Source organism: Nannospalax galili, unplaced genomic scaffold (assembly GCF_000622305.1).
Source record: "Nannospalax galili isolate Female #2095 unplaced genomic scaffold, S.galili_v1.0 scaffold49, whole genome shotgun sequence".
NCBI classification, from domain to species: domain Eukaryota; kingdom Metazoa; phylum Chordata; class Mammalia; order Rodentia; family Spalacidae; genus Nannospalax; species Nannospalax galili.
Window position 1 is genome coordinate 542012 of NW_008359444.1, and position 13427 is coordinate 555438.

Consider the following 13427-nt stretch of genomic DNA (forward strand, 5'->3'; position numbering starts at 1 on the left):
CATTTTCATTCAAACCATCACACCTAGCCAGCAGCAATAGAGCTGAGCACACCAGGGTCCTGGTGCCCTCTCAGGCTGTTTTACTAGATAAGCAAGAGCTTTACCACGAGCTCGCAGATATAACCCACAGCTGTTTCCCTCTATGTTCTACTTGAGATCACTTCTTTCCCAGTCCCAAACTTCTTCCCTTCCTGGAAACCAAACCAAACGGCCACTTCCCAATTAGCCAGATTCAGCAGAGTCCTCTGCAGCCTGCAGCCCTGTTTGTCTGTCTGTCTGTCTGTCTGTCTGTCTGTCTGTCTGTCTGCCTGCCTGGGCGGTTAGAGAACATTTGATCTTCCTCCCATCCTACAGACCCGTGAGCAGCTACAAGTAGAAGTGCAGCGAGCACAGACACGGGTAGAGGACCTGGAGAAGGCGCTGGCTGAGCAGGGGCAGGTGAGCCGCTCTGGATGCTTGTGGGGTTCCTGCTCTCAACCTACCCCAGCAGCCCCGCTGCAGATACCAGAGGGGAAAACTTCTGCCTTGGCCCCTGACCTGGCTCCTGAAGACCTATCATGTTCTTAGTGTTATCCCTCCCATTACAACCACTACCTCTGAGTGCCTGTCTCCCATGGCCTCAGGGGCTGTGTCCCCCTGTGACCTTCAGAACCAAAGATGAGGCTAGAGGATGTCCTCACAGGAGAGTTCTCTGAAAGTGGGCATGCTCCCTGGCCTCTGTCCAGCCTCAGTGCTGAGCCCTGGTGGTTCTCACTGTGTTAACTGCTAGATGGATAGGCAGGAAGACACTGAAGTGGTGCCCATGCTCTATTGCCAATGTCCCAGAATTCAGTGCCACAGCAGCTGCGTTCACCTCACCTGATACACAGGCCTAGTTTGCCTCCATTCCCCAGCCACAAGGCACATGAGTCTGTGTTGATGGTATTCAGACTGCATCATGCACAGTCCTCACAGACCAAGGGGTGGTCCTGGCCAGATGTCACAAAAGATGCCCCTAAGGACCTGGCTAATGGTCAGGGTTGTGTCCCAGATGCTGCTGTCCTGTGTTTGTGCTAAAAGAAGTGGCCAGGGAACTAGAGACCAGGAGCATATGAACATCATGATCTTCATCTCTAGACCTGAGCACACCTTTGCAGGGAGAAATGTCCCAACAAAGCCCAGGTCTGAGGCAGCCGATTCTCTTCCCAACACTGCTTAGAACTTAAAAACACTGGTGGAGGGTAGATGCCAGGCGAAGGAGGGTGTACTGGGGACACACAACTTCCTACTGGGTAAGACTAGAGGTTAGGTCAGGAGGCGTCCTGACCTTTGACAGAATGCAAAGCCTGTGGTCTGCCATGTGTCCTGAGTGTGAAGTAGTGATTCTCTTCCCAACACTGCTTAGGACTTAAAAACGCTGGTGGAGGGTAGATGCCAGGCAAAGGAGGGTGTACTGGGGACACACAACTTCCTACTGGGTAAGACTAGAGGTTAGGTCAGGAGGCATCCTGACCTTTGACAGAATGCAAAGCCTGTGGTCTGCCATGTGTCCTGAGTGTGAAGTAGACCAGACCTTACCCTGTGTGTGCCACCCTGAGACACCCCCCCCCATTCTCCTGTCTAGCATGAGTCCTCACCAGTTCCAGATCAGGATTCCCTGAACTTATGAGGTCCACACTCCATGAGTGCCTGGCCTGGGGGTGCTGGAGGAAACCACTGCAACCATTCCAGTCAGGAGTCATGTGGGTCAGGGAATCTGCTTTCCAAAATATTTGCCATGATAGTCATGTGATGACACGTGACACTGTTGAGACTTTCTCTTGATGCAGGGCCAGCTGCATCTGCTCTCTGTCAAGGAAAGAGGACAGGTACCACAAAAAGGTTTCTATAGCCATACATGTCTAAGTGGCCGCTACAATGGTAGGCGCTGGTGTACTCAGTTCTAGTCTGGAGGTGGCTTTGTAAAGCTCTCCTGCAGGGTGTTTATGTCTTCATTTCAATTCTATTTTCAAGGATATGAAGTGGATTGAGGAGAAGCAAGCTTTGTATCGAAGGAATCAAGAGCTTGTAGAAAAGGTACGCCCCTCCTCCAGCTGTGTGCAAGTCTGGCAAGAGCCCCGTACTCATGTAGTGTGTGGTGGGCCCTGGGGACTGGCAGTGGGCTCAGGCACAGGTTCCAGGCCCTCCTGTGATTCTCCCTGTACCTGCCCAAGGGAGCTCTGACTGCATACTCCCCACTCACCTCCTAGATGGAAAAGCCACGGCAGGTTGTTCTGGCTCCCACAGCGCTCCAGAGGCCTCTAGGTATCTGCCCCCAGCACGGACATCCTCTGCTGTGCTGATGGGCTCCGTGGGTGGACATGGTTGGAGAGACCACAGGAACCATCTGGGGTAGAAGTCATGTGAGTCAGGGAACTGCTTCTAGCAAATTTCACTGTGAGGACAAATGTCCTCAGGGAACAGCCCCTTTGAGAGTCCCCAGGTGAACCTGAAATTCTGTGTCTGACTGTGCAACTTGACTGGGGTGGTACCTGGCAGTAGCTCCAGCTGTGGACGCTCTTGACCTCTGGATAATAGGGGACTCCAAAAATGTTGCCGCCTCCATTTCCCTGGCTGTGGTTTCAGTGGCTGGAATATTTTATCTGACTAAAACAGGTCAGAAAACATGGGATAGAGCCAGGATATTTTTACTAGTGCCTTAGTGGCTGCCTGGGGCCACTACACCTTTCCCAAGATAGGCTCAGACAGGAGAGATATGGCTTATACTACACACTTACATCCATATACACCACACTTAAACACCAAGATGCTCATGTACAAATTAACAGATCTGTGCTCTTGCCAGGTGTGGTGGTGCACACCTTTAGTCCCAGCATGTGGGAGGCAGAGTCAGGCAGATCTCTGCAAGTTCAAGGCTAGCCTGGTCTACATAGTGAGTTCCAGGACATCTGGGGATACAGGGAGACCCTGTCTCAAAAAGACCGAAAAAAAAAAAAACCAAAAAACTATGCTCTTCAGGGAGCTGAGGAGATGACTCAGTCAATAAAGCATGTGCTGAGCTGAGCAGACCTGAGGACCTGAATTCAGGTCCTAACACCTATGTCAAAAGCCAGACACAGTAACATGTGTGAAACCTCAACACTGGGGAGGTGGAGGCAGGAGGATCCCTGAGGCTTGCTGGCTGGCTAGTCTGGCTGAATCAGTGAGCTCCAGGATCAAAACCCTGTCTCAAAAAACAGGGTGAAGAGTTGATTGAAGATGGCCCGTGTCAGCATCTGTCAACACGCATACACGCACGCACGCACGCACACAAACCTGTACTCTTCTCTAGCTTTGATGAGCATAGAATCATGATTCTGGCCTTTCAGTGTTTCACCTCAGCCAGCCGTGCAGTGTAAGAACTGAGGGGCTGATCCCACCTTGTAACACAGGACTCCGCAGAACTTCTGACCAGCCACGGGTCATGTAGTCACTGTAAGTCTGTCCACTTTCTGCCGTTTGGGTCCATTCTTCAATTCTTTTATGAATGAGACTAAAAACCCCCTAGGGGACCCTCTTTCCCCCGTTTCAGTACAGGCCAAAACTATGGACATACGGCGTCTTTAATTAAGAGACAACATGACCTACAGTAACATTATGCAAAGGTACTTTGCAGACAATGATTGACTGGTACCAACCTTTGAAATATTCTGGAAAAAAATTCATTTTGTACCCTTTGTATGTTCAGAATGTAACATTATCAGAAACCCTCAATATAAATAAATAAGAAAATAAATAGCCAGGTGTGGTGGTACAAGCCTTTAATCCCAGAGACCTTGTCTCAAAAGAAATAAATAAATAAAAAGAACTGAGGGGCTGGAGAGATGTCTCAGTGGTTAAGAGCACTGGCTGCTCTTGCAGAGAACCCAGATTCAGTTCCCAGCACCCAAATGGTGGCTAACAATGGTCTATAACTCCAGTTCCAGGTAATCCGACTCCCTCTTCTGACCTTCACGGGAATTGCATGACATGGGTACACTTACATACATGAAGGCAATATAGTCATACACATAAAAATAATAAATAAAATATTTTAAAATAAAAAAAGAATTAGCACTGTGGAAGGAGCTAGTGCTGACTCAATTGTCTCATTTATAGGATGCCCACCTTGCTGATCTCCTGGGCATTAGAGCAGGCCCCAATAGGTCCCCCAGATTAAGTTCTGAAAGATGAATACAGCTACCAGCCATAGTGGACATCCTGTCCTTAGGAACTGCTGAGGATGTGAACCGCTGGGGCGCTGTGTCAGTCTTTGGGTTTGGTTTTGTGACCCTGGGAGTCAAACCAGAGCCTCATGCATGCTCAGCATGTGTCCCACCGCTTACCATTGAGCTCTATCTCAGCTCTTGTGTGTTTACCCTCAGGAAGGCAGACTCCCACGTCAGGTTCACTCATCACTGGTGCTATTTAAACAGGCCTTAATTCGCTACATCAAATCTGGAGTGTGACCAGGCAACCGTGGTATATGAGGGAACAATGTACGCAGGGCCCTGGGCCAGCTTGAACTCCAGGAACCACAGGGGACAGTTTGCTCTCAATAACCTCGTTCCTTCTCCATCTTTGCACAGCCTGTGTCTCTGGGTTTGGAGTTCCCCCGCTCACTATACAGTGACTCTCTGTCCCTACACCCACTTAGCCAAGGGGTGAAGGCTCTCAGTTCTCTCTAGGCACACTTAGACTGGGCTGAGCACTCAGGGCCATACCCGCCCTAGGGAGCTTCCAGGGTTGGGTGCTTGGCAGGTACACCATCCCCACAGACGGCAGGCGGCTGTCCAGGAAGCCAGGAAGCTGACCACATGTGCCCTCTCGCAAGAGAATCATTCGACTTCTTGCCTCACCCCCTTCTGTTTTCCAGATTAAACAAATGGAGACAGAGGAGGCCCGACTGAAGCATGAGGTCCAGGATGCAAAAGACCAGAATGAGCTGCTGGAGTTCAGGATCCTGGAGCTCGAGGTAGGAAGGGCTGAGGTGGTGCCCAGGTGGGCCTGTCCTCAAACCTACCAGTTCCTGTGAGTCTTTGAATAGAAACCTAAAGGCCCCATGGGAAAGGAAAGAGGTGAGGTGGGGTCAACTGTACACCTCCCAGGATGGACACACTAGTGGGGCAAGTGTGAAACTGAGCATCATGAAGGGAAAGGGGAGTAAATGAAGCCCAGAGCTGCTCCCGTAGCACATCACCGCGGCTGCAGCAGCGCTAAGGCGACGAGGGCAGAAGTCACACCCAGGCCTTGCGCAATCCACCAGACACCCACCCTTGTTCATAGACGCCTCCCAGTGGGGGCAGAGGGTGCCTTACGGTGGTCAGGTATCCTTCAACTTTGCCCTGCTGTCCCTGGTCCATGTTTTCTGCTGTGACCTTCAAAGGAAAGGGGAGGAAGGGGCTGGGTAAGGAGGGCCATGTCACTGCACCACCTTTCCCTGTGAGGGAGGTTGAGCAGTGTGGCCCACTGAAGCTGGAGGACTTGTTCTATACAGATGTGACCTTGCTGGTCACTCCCTGACAACCCTGAGTCCTCTGTCTAGTAGGCAGTAGCTTGTATTGCACGCTGAATCCAAATGGACCCACTGCTCAGAGCTCTCCGTCCCTTTCCCTGGGTGCAGGAGGGCTGTGCATCTGCTCTGTGGAGATGGCTGTCCTTCATGGCTCCTGGGCTCCCATGCGTGGCCTGGGTATGAGGGCTGTGAGTACCATCTGTGGTCTTCAGGGACCTTTTACCAGCCTTATGGGTTACTCTTTACCTGAGGTCTATCTTTTGAGCTTCTTGACAGACACTGAGGATAAAAAAGTGGGGCCTGGGCTGAGCCCTGCTAGGGCTACATGGCCAGGGTTTGAGGGAGCCAGGATCCTACCACCTGGGTAGCAAACACATGGGCAATCTTTTTGGGTGAGTCTATGAGATTTCTGCCTGAGGCCTCCACTGGAGCGAAGTTTAGGGAACGTTAATTGACTAGTCAGTGGATAGTCTTAGCCACAGTTTTCTTAGCCCCAGCACAGAAGGGAGGAGATAGTTAAAAACAGCCTCACCCTGCAGCATGCCCAGCCTTCTGCTCTCTGTCTCAGGAGCGGGAGAGGAAGTCACCTGCCATCAACTTTCACCACACACCCTTTGTGGATGGGAAGAGCCCTCTTCAGGTGTACTGCGAGGCCGAAGGCGTGACGGTAAGGCCCTCCCCTCCCTCACCTTGCACTGGTCACTCGGCTGTCACTCACAGATTGGCTATCCCTCTCTCTGCCTCCTAGGACATCCTGGTCACAGAGCTGATGAAGAAGCTGGACATCCTGGGGGATAACGCCGTAAGTGTATGTTGCTCTCCTGACTTGTGCATGCCTCTTCATGCCAACCACCCCAGCCCAGCCCTGCAGGCTCCGGGGCCCCCTCAGGCTGCTTCAGTCCCATCATAAGCCACCTGTCCAAAGACCTTTCCAGAGGCACATAGCCTGCTTGAAACAGGACCCCTACATTTGCAAGAAGCCTGCTCTTGGGTCATTGTTCCCGTACCCATTGGGGCCCAAGCTTCCACCTGAATGTATTTCCGGCCACATGCCCTTAGTTTCTGGAACTCGCTGTCTTTCAGTTCTTCTAAGCACACAGGAGATTGGGTTAGGGGTGTGTTGCCCTTAGACAACCCAAGATAGTGGGTGTACCCAATTCCCTGATTTGGGGAAGGAAGCAGAGTCCAGGGCAATCTCCAAATCTCATTTGGGGCAAATTTCCACTTTCTTATTTTTAAAAAAAATTTTAGTTTATTTTATGTGTATAAGTGTATTGTCTACATGTGTGTAAGTGCACCTGTGTTGTGCAATGCCTGCAGAGGTCAGAAGAAGGCATCGGATTCCCCTGGAACTGAAATTACAGATGGTTGTTAGCCGCCATGTGGGAGCAGCCAGTGCTCTTAACTGCTGAGCCATCTCCAGCCCCCAGAGTTCCAATTTCTATAGCAAACTCCTCAAATGAATAATTACCAACTGGGCAAAACAAATGCAATTTCTATCCTTCCCTCCTTCCTTCCTCCTTCCTTCCTTCCTCCCTCCTTCCTTCCTCCTTCCTTCCTTCCTCCTTCCTTCCTCCCTCCCTCCTTCCTTCCTTCCTCCTTCCTTCCTTCCTCCTTCCTCCTTCCTCCGTCCTGTCTTATCTTCCTTCCCTCTATCCTTCTGCCCCTCCCTCCCTCTTTTTCCCCTCCCTCCCTGCTTTCTTTCTTTTTCTTCCTTCCCTCTCTCCCTCTCCATCTCTTCCTTCTTTCTTTCCTTCCCTCCCTCCTTCCTCCCTCCCTCCCTCCTTCCTTCCTCCCTTCCTTCCTTCCTTCGTTCCTTCCTTCCTCCTTCCTTCCTCCTTCCTTCCCTCTCTCCACCATTCATCCATCCTCCATTCACCTATCCATCCTCCATCCATCCTCCCCCTGTCCATCCAGCCATCCTCCATCCATCCACCCTGTCTTCCATCTACCCATCCACCATTCACCCTCTGTCCATTCTTCCTCCATCCACCTCCTTTCATCTATCCTCTGTCTACTATCTACCCATCCACCCTCCACCCATTCAGCCTTCCATCCTCAGTCCATCTATCCATCCATCTTCAATTCTCCTCCCTTTCTCTACCCTGCCTCCCTCATCCATCTATCCATCCATCCTTCAATTCTCCTCCCTTTCTCTACCCTGCCTCCCTCATCCATCCATCCATCCATCCATCCATCCATCTATACCACCCACCCATCCATCCATTTCTCCATCCCTGCCTCCATTCATCCATGTAGTCGTGGTCCGTCCATCTTCCATCCATCCATCCATATACACATCATTTATCAATTCTCCTCCTTCCCTCACTCTCTTCACCCTCCCTCCCTTCCTCCATGTATCCACCCACCCACCCATCCATTATTCCGCCACACATCCACCCTCATTCCGTCTGTCCGTCCTCTATGCATCTCTGTCACCTACCCCTCCTCTATGAATCCTTCTTCCCCTTCCTCCCTCCTCTCTTCCCTCTCCCAGCTACCCCTCCATCCCACATCCATCCACCCATTCATGTATTATTTCACACTTTCAGAGCTCTCCTGCCCCCGGTGTGTCCGGTTTGGTTTGACAGGAACCCTTCTTTCTTCACCTGCCCCTGGCTTGGGAGGCGGAGGAGCCGAGCAGGGAGAGGCACATGCATGGAGTCCTGATGGCTCTGCTGACTCTTTGCCCAGCCTTAGTAGACCCAGTGGCCAAGGTGATGAAGCCCCATCCTACAGCAGGAATGGCCAATGGTGTGATACGCCCTGAGTCTATCCTAAGTTTCAGCTCTGCCATAGGCTCTAACCTCTGATCCGCCTGGAGAAACTGAGGCCCCAGAAGGTACCTGCTCAGGATCACAGAGCTGATTTAGTGGCAGTTAGGGTAATGGCCCTGCCCTATTTTAGGGCCCTTCCCTAGCTCACTAGCTGCTCACTCAAGAGCACTGCTAAACATGACTACCTTAAAGCCATTGCGTAGCCTCCAAGGTTACTGTCACAGAGCATAGGGACAGAGGAGGACTGGGGATTAGAGGGAAAATGGCCAGCTCTTATACCCAGGGGACCCTGTGAAGACCCTGGCAGCTCCTGCCAATGGGCCAAGGGACCATCTTTTCAGTTCTGACTTTGCAGCCATCAGATAAACATTATGTATACCATATGACTCAACACCACATTATGAGGAGCCTGAGCCTACAGGTCCCCTCTGGGAGCATGCAGTGACCATCACCGTCACGACTACAGAACACGGGTGTGGTGGCTGCTGCCACCAGGCACAAACTCCAGAGCCTTTCCCATCTGCCGCGGTTTTCTCAGGAGCCAGGCTGCTGGGGGCAGAGTGGAGATGTCAGTGTGGGCAGAACAGAGACCCGTCCTCCCTAGCCGATGGTGCAGCCCAAGCTGTTACAGCTTACCTGCTGTCTCCTAGAGAAGGAGTGGAGAAGCCTAGAGGCTAAGCAGATGGCCCTCTGCCAAAGTAGGGCATCAGAACATGACCTCCAGGGGTCAGAGGGCCAGGTTGCACACCAAAAGTGACACTGAGTCCCTTCCACCTGCCCTGACCACATCTTCAGTCACCCTGAAGCCACTTGGTCAGTCTCCCCAACTACACCAGCTTAGCAAAGTGTGGGGAGGCTATGGACACCCAGCTCTATCCTGGCGGGGAGGAACAGCCTCAAGGCTTCTGGAACAGGAGGAAGAGAGATGAGGAAGAGGATGGGTGTGAAGGAGGGATTAGGAAGAGTGTGAGAGGAGAGGAACAGGAAGGAGGGCAAACGGGGATGAAGAACCCTAGGGCTTAGCGCTGGCAGATGAGGCTCCTGCCTGCTCATACCAGGTAGTGTAGCCACCTGCATACATGCCAGAGTAGTCAATTGTGGGCGACCCTGTTCTGACTTTGGAGTCTGGGGAATGGGAAGAGACACCTGCCTTTAGGAAATTCACCTTCCAGAAAGGAAGAGCAAGTTTTCTGAGTGACCCAGTCAGGGAAGTTCTGAGGGTGGACTGGGGCCTTCCCCACTCCAGCCTCAGCTCACCATGCATCCTGCCTCCTCTTGATGTGCTCATATTGAAGCAGATAGCAGCCTGACTCTGAGCATGTGGCTGGCCACATCCAGAGAGGGGACCCATTTGGCCACAAAGCCAGACTCTGCTCAGAAAGACCACTCAGAGGCCTGTTAGGAAAACACATGAATAAATCATGTAGAAATATAAGCAAACAACAAAACACATCAACACAAACCACCCAACCACAGGACCAGGAATCATACACAGCCATGAATACTTGAGTTTCACCATGGCTACAAGTTCAGAGTGCTGACTTTAAACGAAGACAGGGACAGGTGGACAAAGAAACACTTGTCTCCAAGATGTGGGCCAGGCCTGCCTGCTGGTTAAGCTGTCCCAGCCGGTTCACTAAGATTTTCAAGGTTCCAGCAGTGAGAGACTGAGATAGACAGTGCCCCAGATGGACAAGGTGTGGCATTAGCTATGAAGAGGGACGACTAAGCAGTAGTATCTTTTAGCTCTAGCCCCAGATCCCCCTCCCCATGTTCATTCATCACTCAGCCCCTCCCACCCAAAAAAGTACTGCCTCTGACTCTACCTGTATTCTGCTTTTGCGCACAGAATCTGACCAATGAGGAGCAAGTGGTTGTCATACAAGCAAGAACAGTGCTGACCTTGGCAGAAAAGGTAACAGAGACTATGCTGCCAGATACTGGCCCAACCCAGCTCTGCCTCCACCTCATCCCATAGATACTGACTCCACCTCCACCTCCTCCCATAGATACTTCCCCAATACTGACTCCACCTCCAGCTCCTCCCAAAGGCTAGGAGCTGGGTAGAATCTATAAAGCTGGCAAGTTCCCTGGTTCCAAGATCTGGTGTTACGTAGCCTGTCAGCCTGCTCCTGGTCCTGTTCCCAGGCCGGATTTGACCAGTGGGCACCTCTCAGCCCCTCCTCAGTTCCTGGCAAACAAAGGTTTGGGGTAACAGGCTACCCCACCTCTCCTGGCAGAGTTCTATAAATGCTCCCATTATTCCTCAAACTAATTGTCCCTCCTCTCCTGGGGAAGGTAGGGGGTGATAGGCATCCTGGAAGCCAGGTGTGGGGTGGATGGTGGGGTCTAGATTGGGTTGGGTATCTGGAATCCATGATGCCAGCCCAGTCCTAACTCCCTTCCCTTGGCCAGACCTCCCCTGATGCTCTTCTAGGCTGTCTCCTTGGAGCTGGGTGGGAAGGTAGCTTCAGTGTTCCTGTGGGCGATAAAAGGTGTCACTGTCACCTGCTCATTCTGTTTGTGCCCAGTGGCTCCAGCGGATTGAAGAGACAGAGTCAGCACTGCAGCGGAAGATGGTGGATCTGGAGAGTGAGAAGGTCAGTGAACTCTCCCTGCATGCCTGAGGCTGGTGACCCCAGGTCTGGATGTCTGAGGCTAAGACCTGGCCCATGTGTTTCAGGAGCTGTTCAGCAAGCAGAAGGGCTACCTGGATGAGGAATTGGACTACAGGAAGCAGGCCCTGGACCAAGCCCACAAGGTGAGTGGAATGGCAGGGATCTGTTTGCTTACCTACCGCAGTGAGTATCTCAATGGCCTGTGTAGCTGGGCTCAAAGCCTGTCGGAGGTACCAGGATGCTGTGGGCCACTCCGCCTTTCTCAGTCTGAGCTCTGAGGATATTTTACTGCCCATTCAGCAAACATTTTGAGAGTGCAGGCACAGGAGAACTCACATGGATGCATGAAATGATTTGTTAGGACAGAATTAATTGGAACATAGTGCATTTAGGAATTAACTGAACATAGCTGGATATTGATAAGGAACATCATTCTATTGGAGACCCTGCTTTTGTTCATCGGCCACTTGGAAAAATGCAAGTTTGACTTGTGTTGTATATTGGTCACCCTTTGGAGAGCCGTCACCTAAAGGGAATGTCCCCATTTAAGACTAACAGTGAGAGCCCATGGATGTTTCATGATCATCGGTATTAGTCTGTGCTCTGTTGTTAGAACAAAATACTGTAGGCCACGTAGTGTATGAAGAAGACATGTTTATTTGGTCCATTGTTCTGGAGGCTGAAAACCTAAAAGTGGGTGGCCTCATCTGCTGGGCTCTGGTGAGGGGCTTCTGTCTATAGCCCAACATGGCATGATGGTTGGAGTATGTAGGAGAGGGAGAGATCACACAGTGAGAGACAGAGGCATTTAGAAGCCAGCCTTGCTGGATCCTGTCTTTGGAAGGACTCAGTAGTTTTCAGGGACTCAGGTTAGTTTCCATGAGAACTATACTGATTCCTTCCAAGAACAGGATCCCAATGACCAAATGGCCTCCACAGGCCTATCTCCTAAAGGTTCCACACCTCAGCACCATTATGTTAGGGACCAAATTTCTAGAACATGAACCCTCTAGGAACACACTCAAAACACATGCAGACCACATAATACTCATCTCCATCTCCATGAGCCAATCCTTGTTAGCATCAACTGGAGAATTCAAAAAGAGTTCCATCTGAACACCTTTCTGTTCCAAGAGGGACAGAAGCCCAGTCACACATCGCATCATAGTTGGTGTGACAGGGACACTTGGCACTCAGAGAGACTTCCCATGGGAATTGAAGCCCATATGTCCTTTCCAGGAATTAGTTACAATTATGTATGAACATCACCTTGTAGGCTGTGTACCTCTGTCTTGCCCAGCTGAGGAGCCCTTAAAGGCACAGAGCATACTGTGGCAGTGTCTCAGGAAAAGCACCTCGTGTCTGAGTGGCTGAGGGCACGTTGTGGTGGAACCTGACAACTCTGAGTATAGCCTGCTTGGCTACTCACTAGCAGGGAGACCTGGGCCAGTGATATTAATTTCTGCCTCCTGTAGTTGTTCAGCTCAAGACCAACTCTGGTCTGAATCCAGCACATTGCTGGAATGTCCATATGGGCTGTCATCTACATCCTGCTACTTCCGAGCAACTGCAGTTCTGTGGGGTTTGATCCACAGCTATCAGTTCCACAGCAGAGGATATGGGCTTTCTATGCCTGCAGCCAGCATAGGACCCTTCTAGTTGAGAATTAGACTTAAGAACTAGGTTCCCCTGATAGGAGCTGCCTCCCCAGTACAGCCACCATCACACTCCTATCACTACACAACTGTCTCCCTACCACATGAAGGAGGACACTACCAGGGAGCACTCAGGCCCTGGTCTGATGGATAAACAACTGTTGCCACCCCACTCGAGCACTACCTGGGCAGCTAACCCAACAGGCAGAGCCCCAGCCCTCATGCCTGAGGAGAACTGCTTGTCCACTTGAAACACAGGAAGGCTGGCTGATATGAAAATGCTCATTCGGTTCAAGTTGGGAGCTCTCAGAGTGATGATGGTGATTATAATGATGACAGTGATGATGATGGTGGAGGTGATGGTGACGACGGTACTGTGGTAATGGTGGTGATGATGATGGTAAAGGTGATAGCAGTGATGGTGAGGACAGTGATGGCAGTTGTGGGAATGGTGGCTATGATGGTGGTGATGGTAACAATAGGATGGTTTATGGTGGTGATAAGGGTGATTATAGTGATGGTGGTGGTGATGATGGTGGTGGTGATGATAGTGTGTGGGGGTGAACATGGTGTTACCAATGCTAGTGATTGGTGATGATGATAATGGTAATGGAGGTGATGACGGTGGTGATGGTGGTGATTATGGTGATGATAATAGCACTCATGGTGATGGTAGCAGTGGTAATGCTTGTAATGGTGTCTAATGATGGTGATGGTGGTGGTAGTGGTAGTAATGATGGTGATGCTAATGTGAAGGTGGTAATGGTAGTGGCTGTCAATTTTGGTGCCATCCTATTTTTATATTTTTAAAAATATATTTTATTTTTATTATTTTATTATTTTATTTTATGTGTATGAGTGTATT

The 13427-nt window shown here is 50.9% G+C and overlaps 1 protein-coding gene across 1 annotated transcript in view; it reads left to right on the forward strand.

Moving 5' to 3' along the window:
- Positions 1-13427, forward strand: part of Jakmip3 (Janus kinase and microtubule interacting protein 3) — a 99201-nt gene that overhangs the window by 50935 nt on the left and 34839 nt on the right. The window contains exons 11-18 of the mRNA XM_008823146.2: positions 355-438; positions 1993-2055; positions 4874-4972; positions 6081-6179; positions 6261-6314; positions 10139-10204; positions 10821-10889; positions 10973-11050. Of these exons, the coding sequence (XP_008821368.1) occupies positions 355-438; positions 1993-2055; positions 4874-4972; positions 6081-6179; positions 6261-6314; positions 10139-10204; positions 10821-10889; positions 10973-11050 (612 nt within the window). The remainder of the gene's footprint in view (positions 1-354; positions 439-1992; positions 2056-4873; positions 4973-6080; positions 6180-6260; positions 6315-10138; positions 10205-10820; positions 10890-10972; positions 11051-13427) is intronic.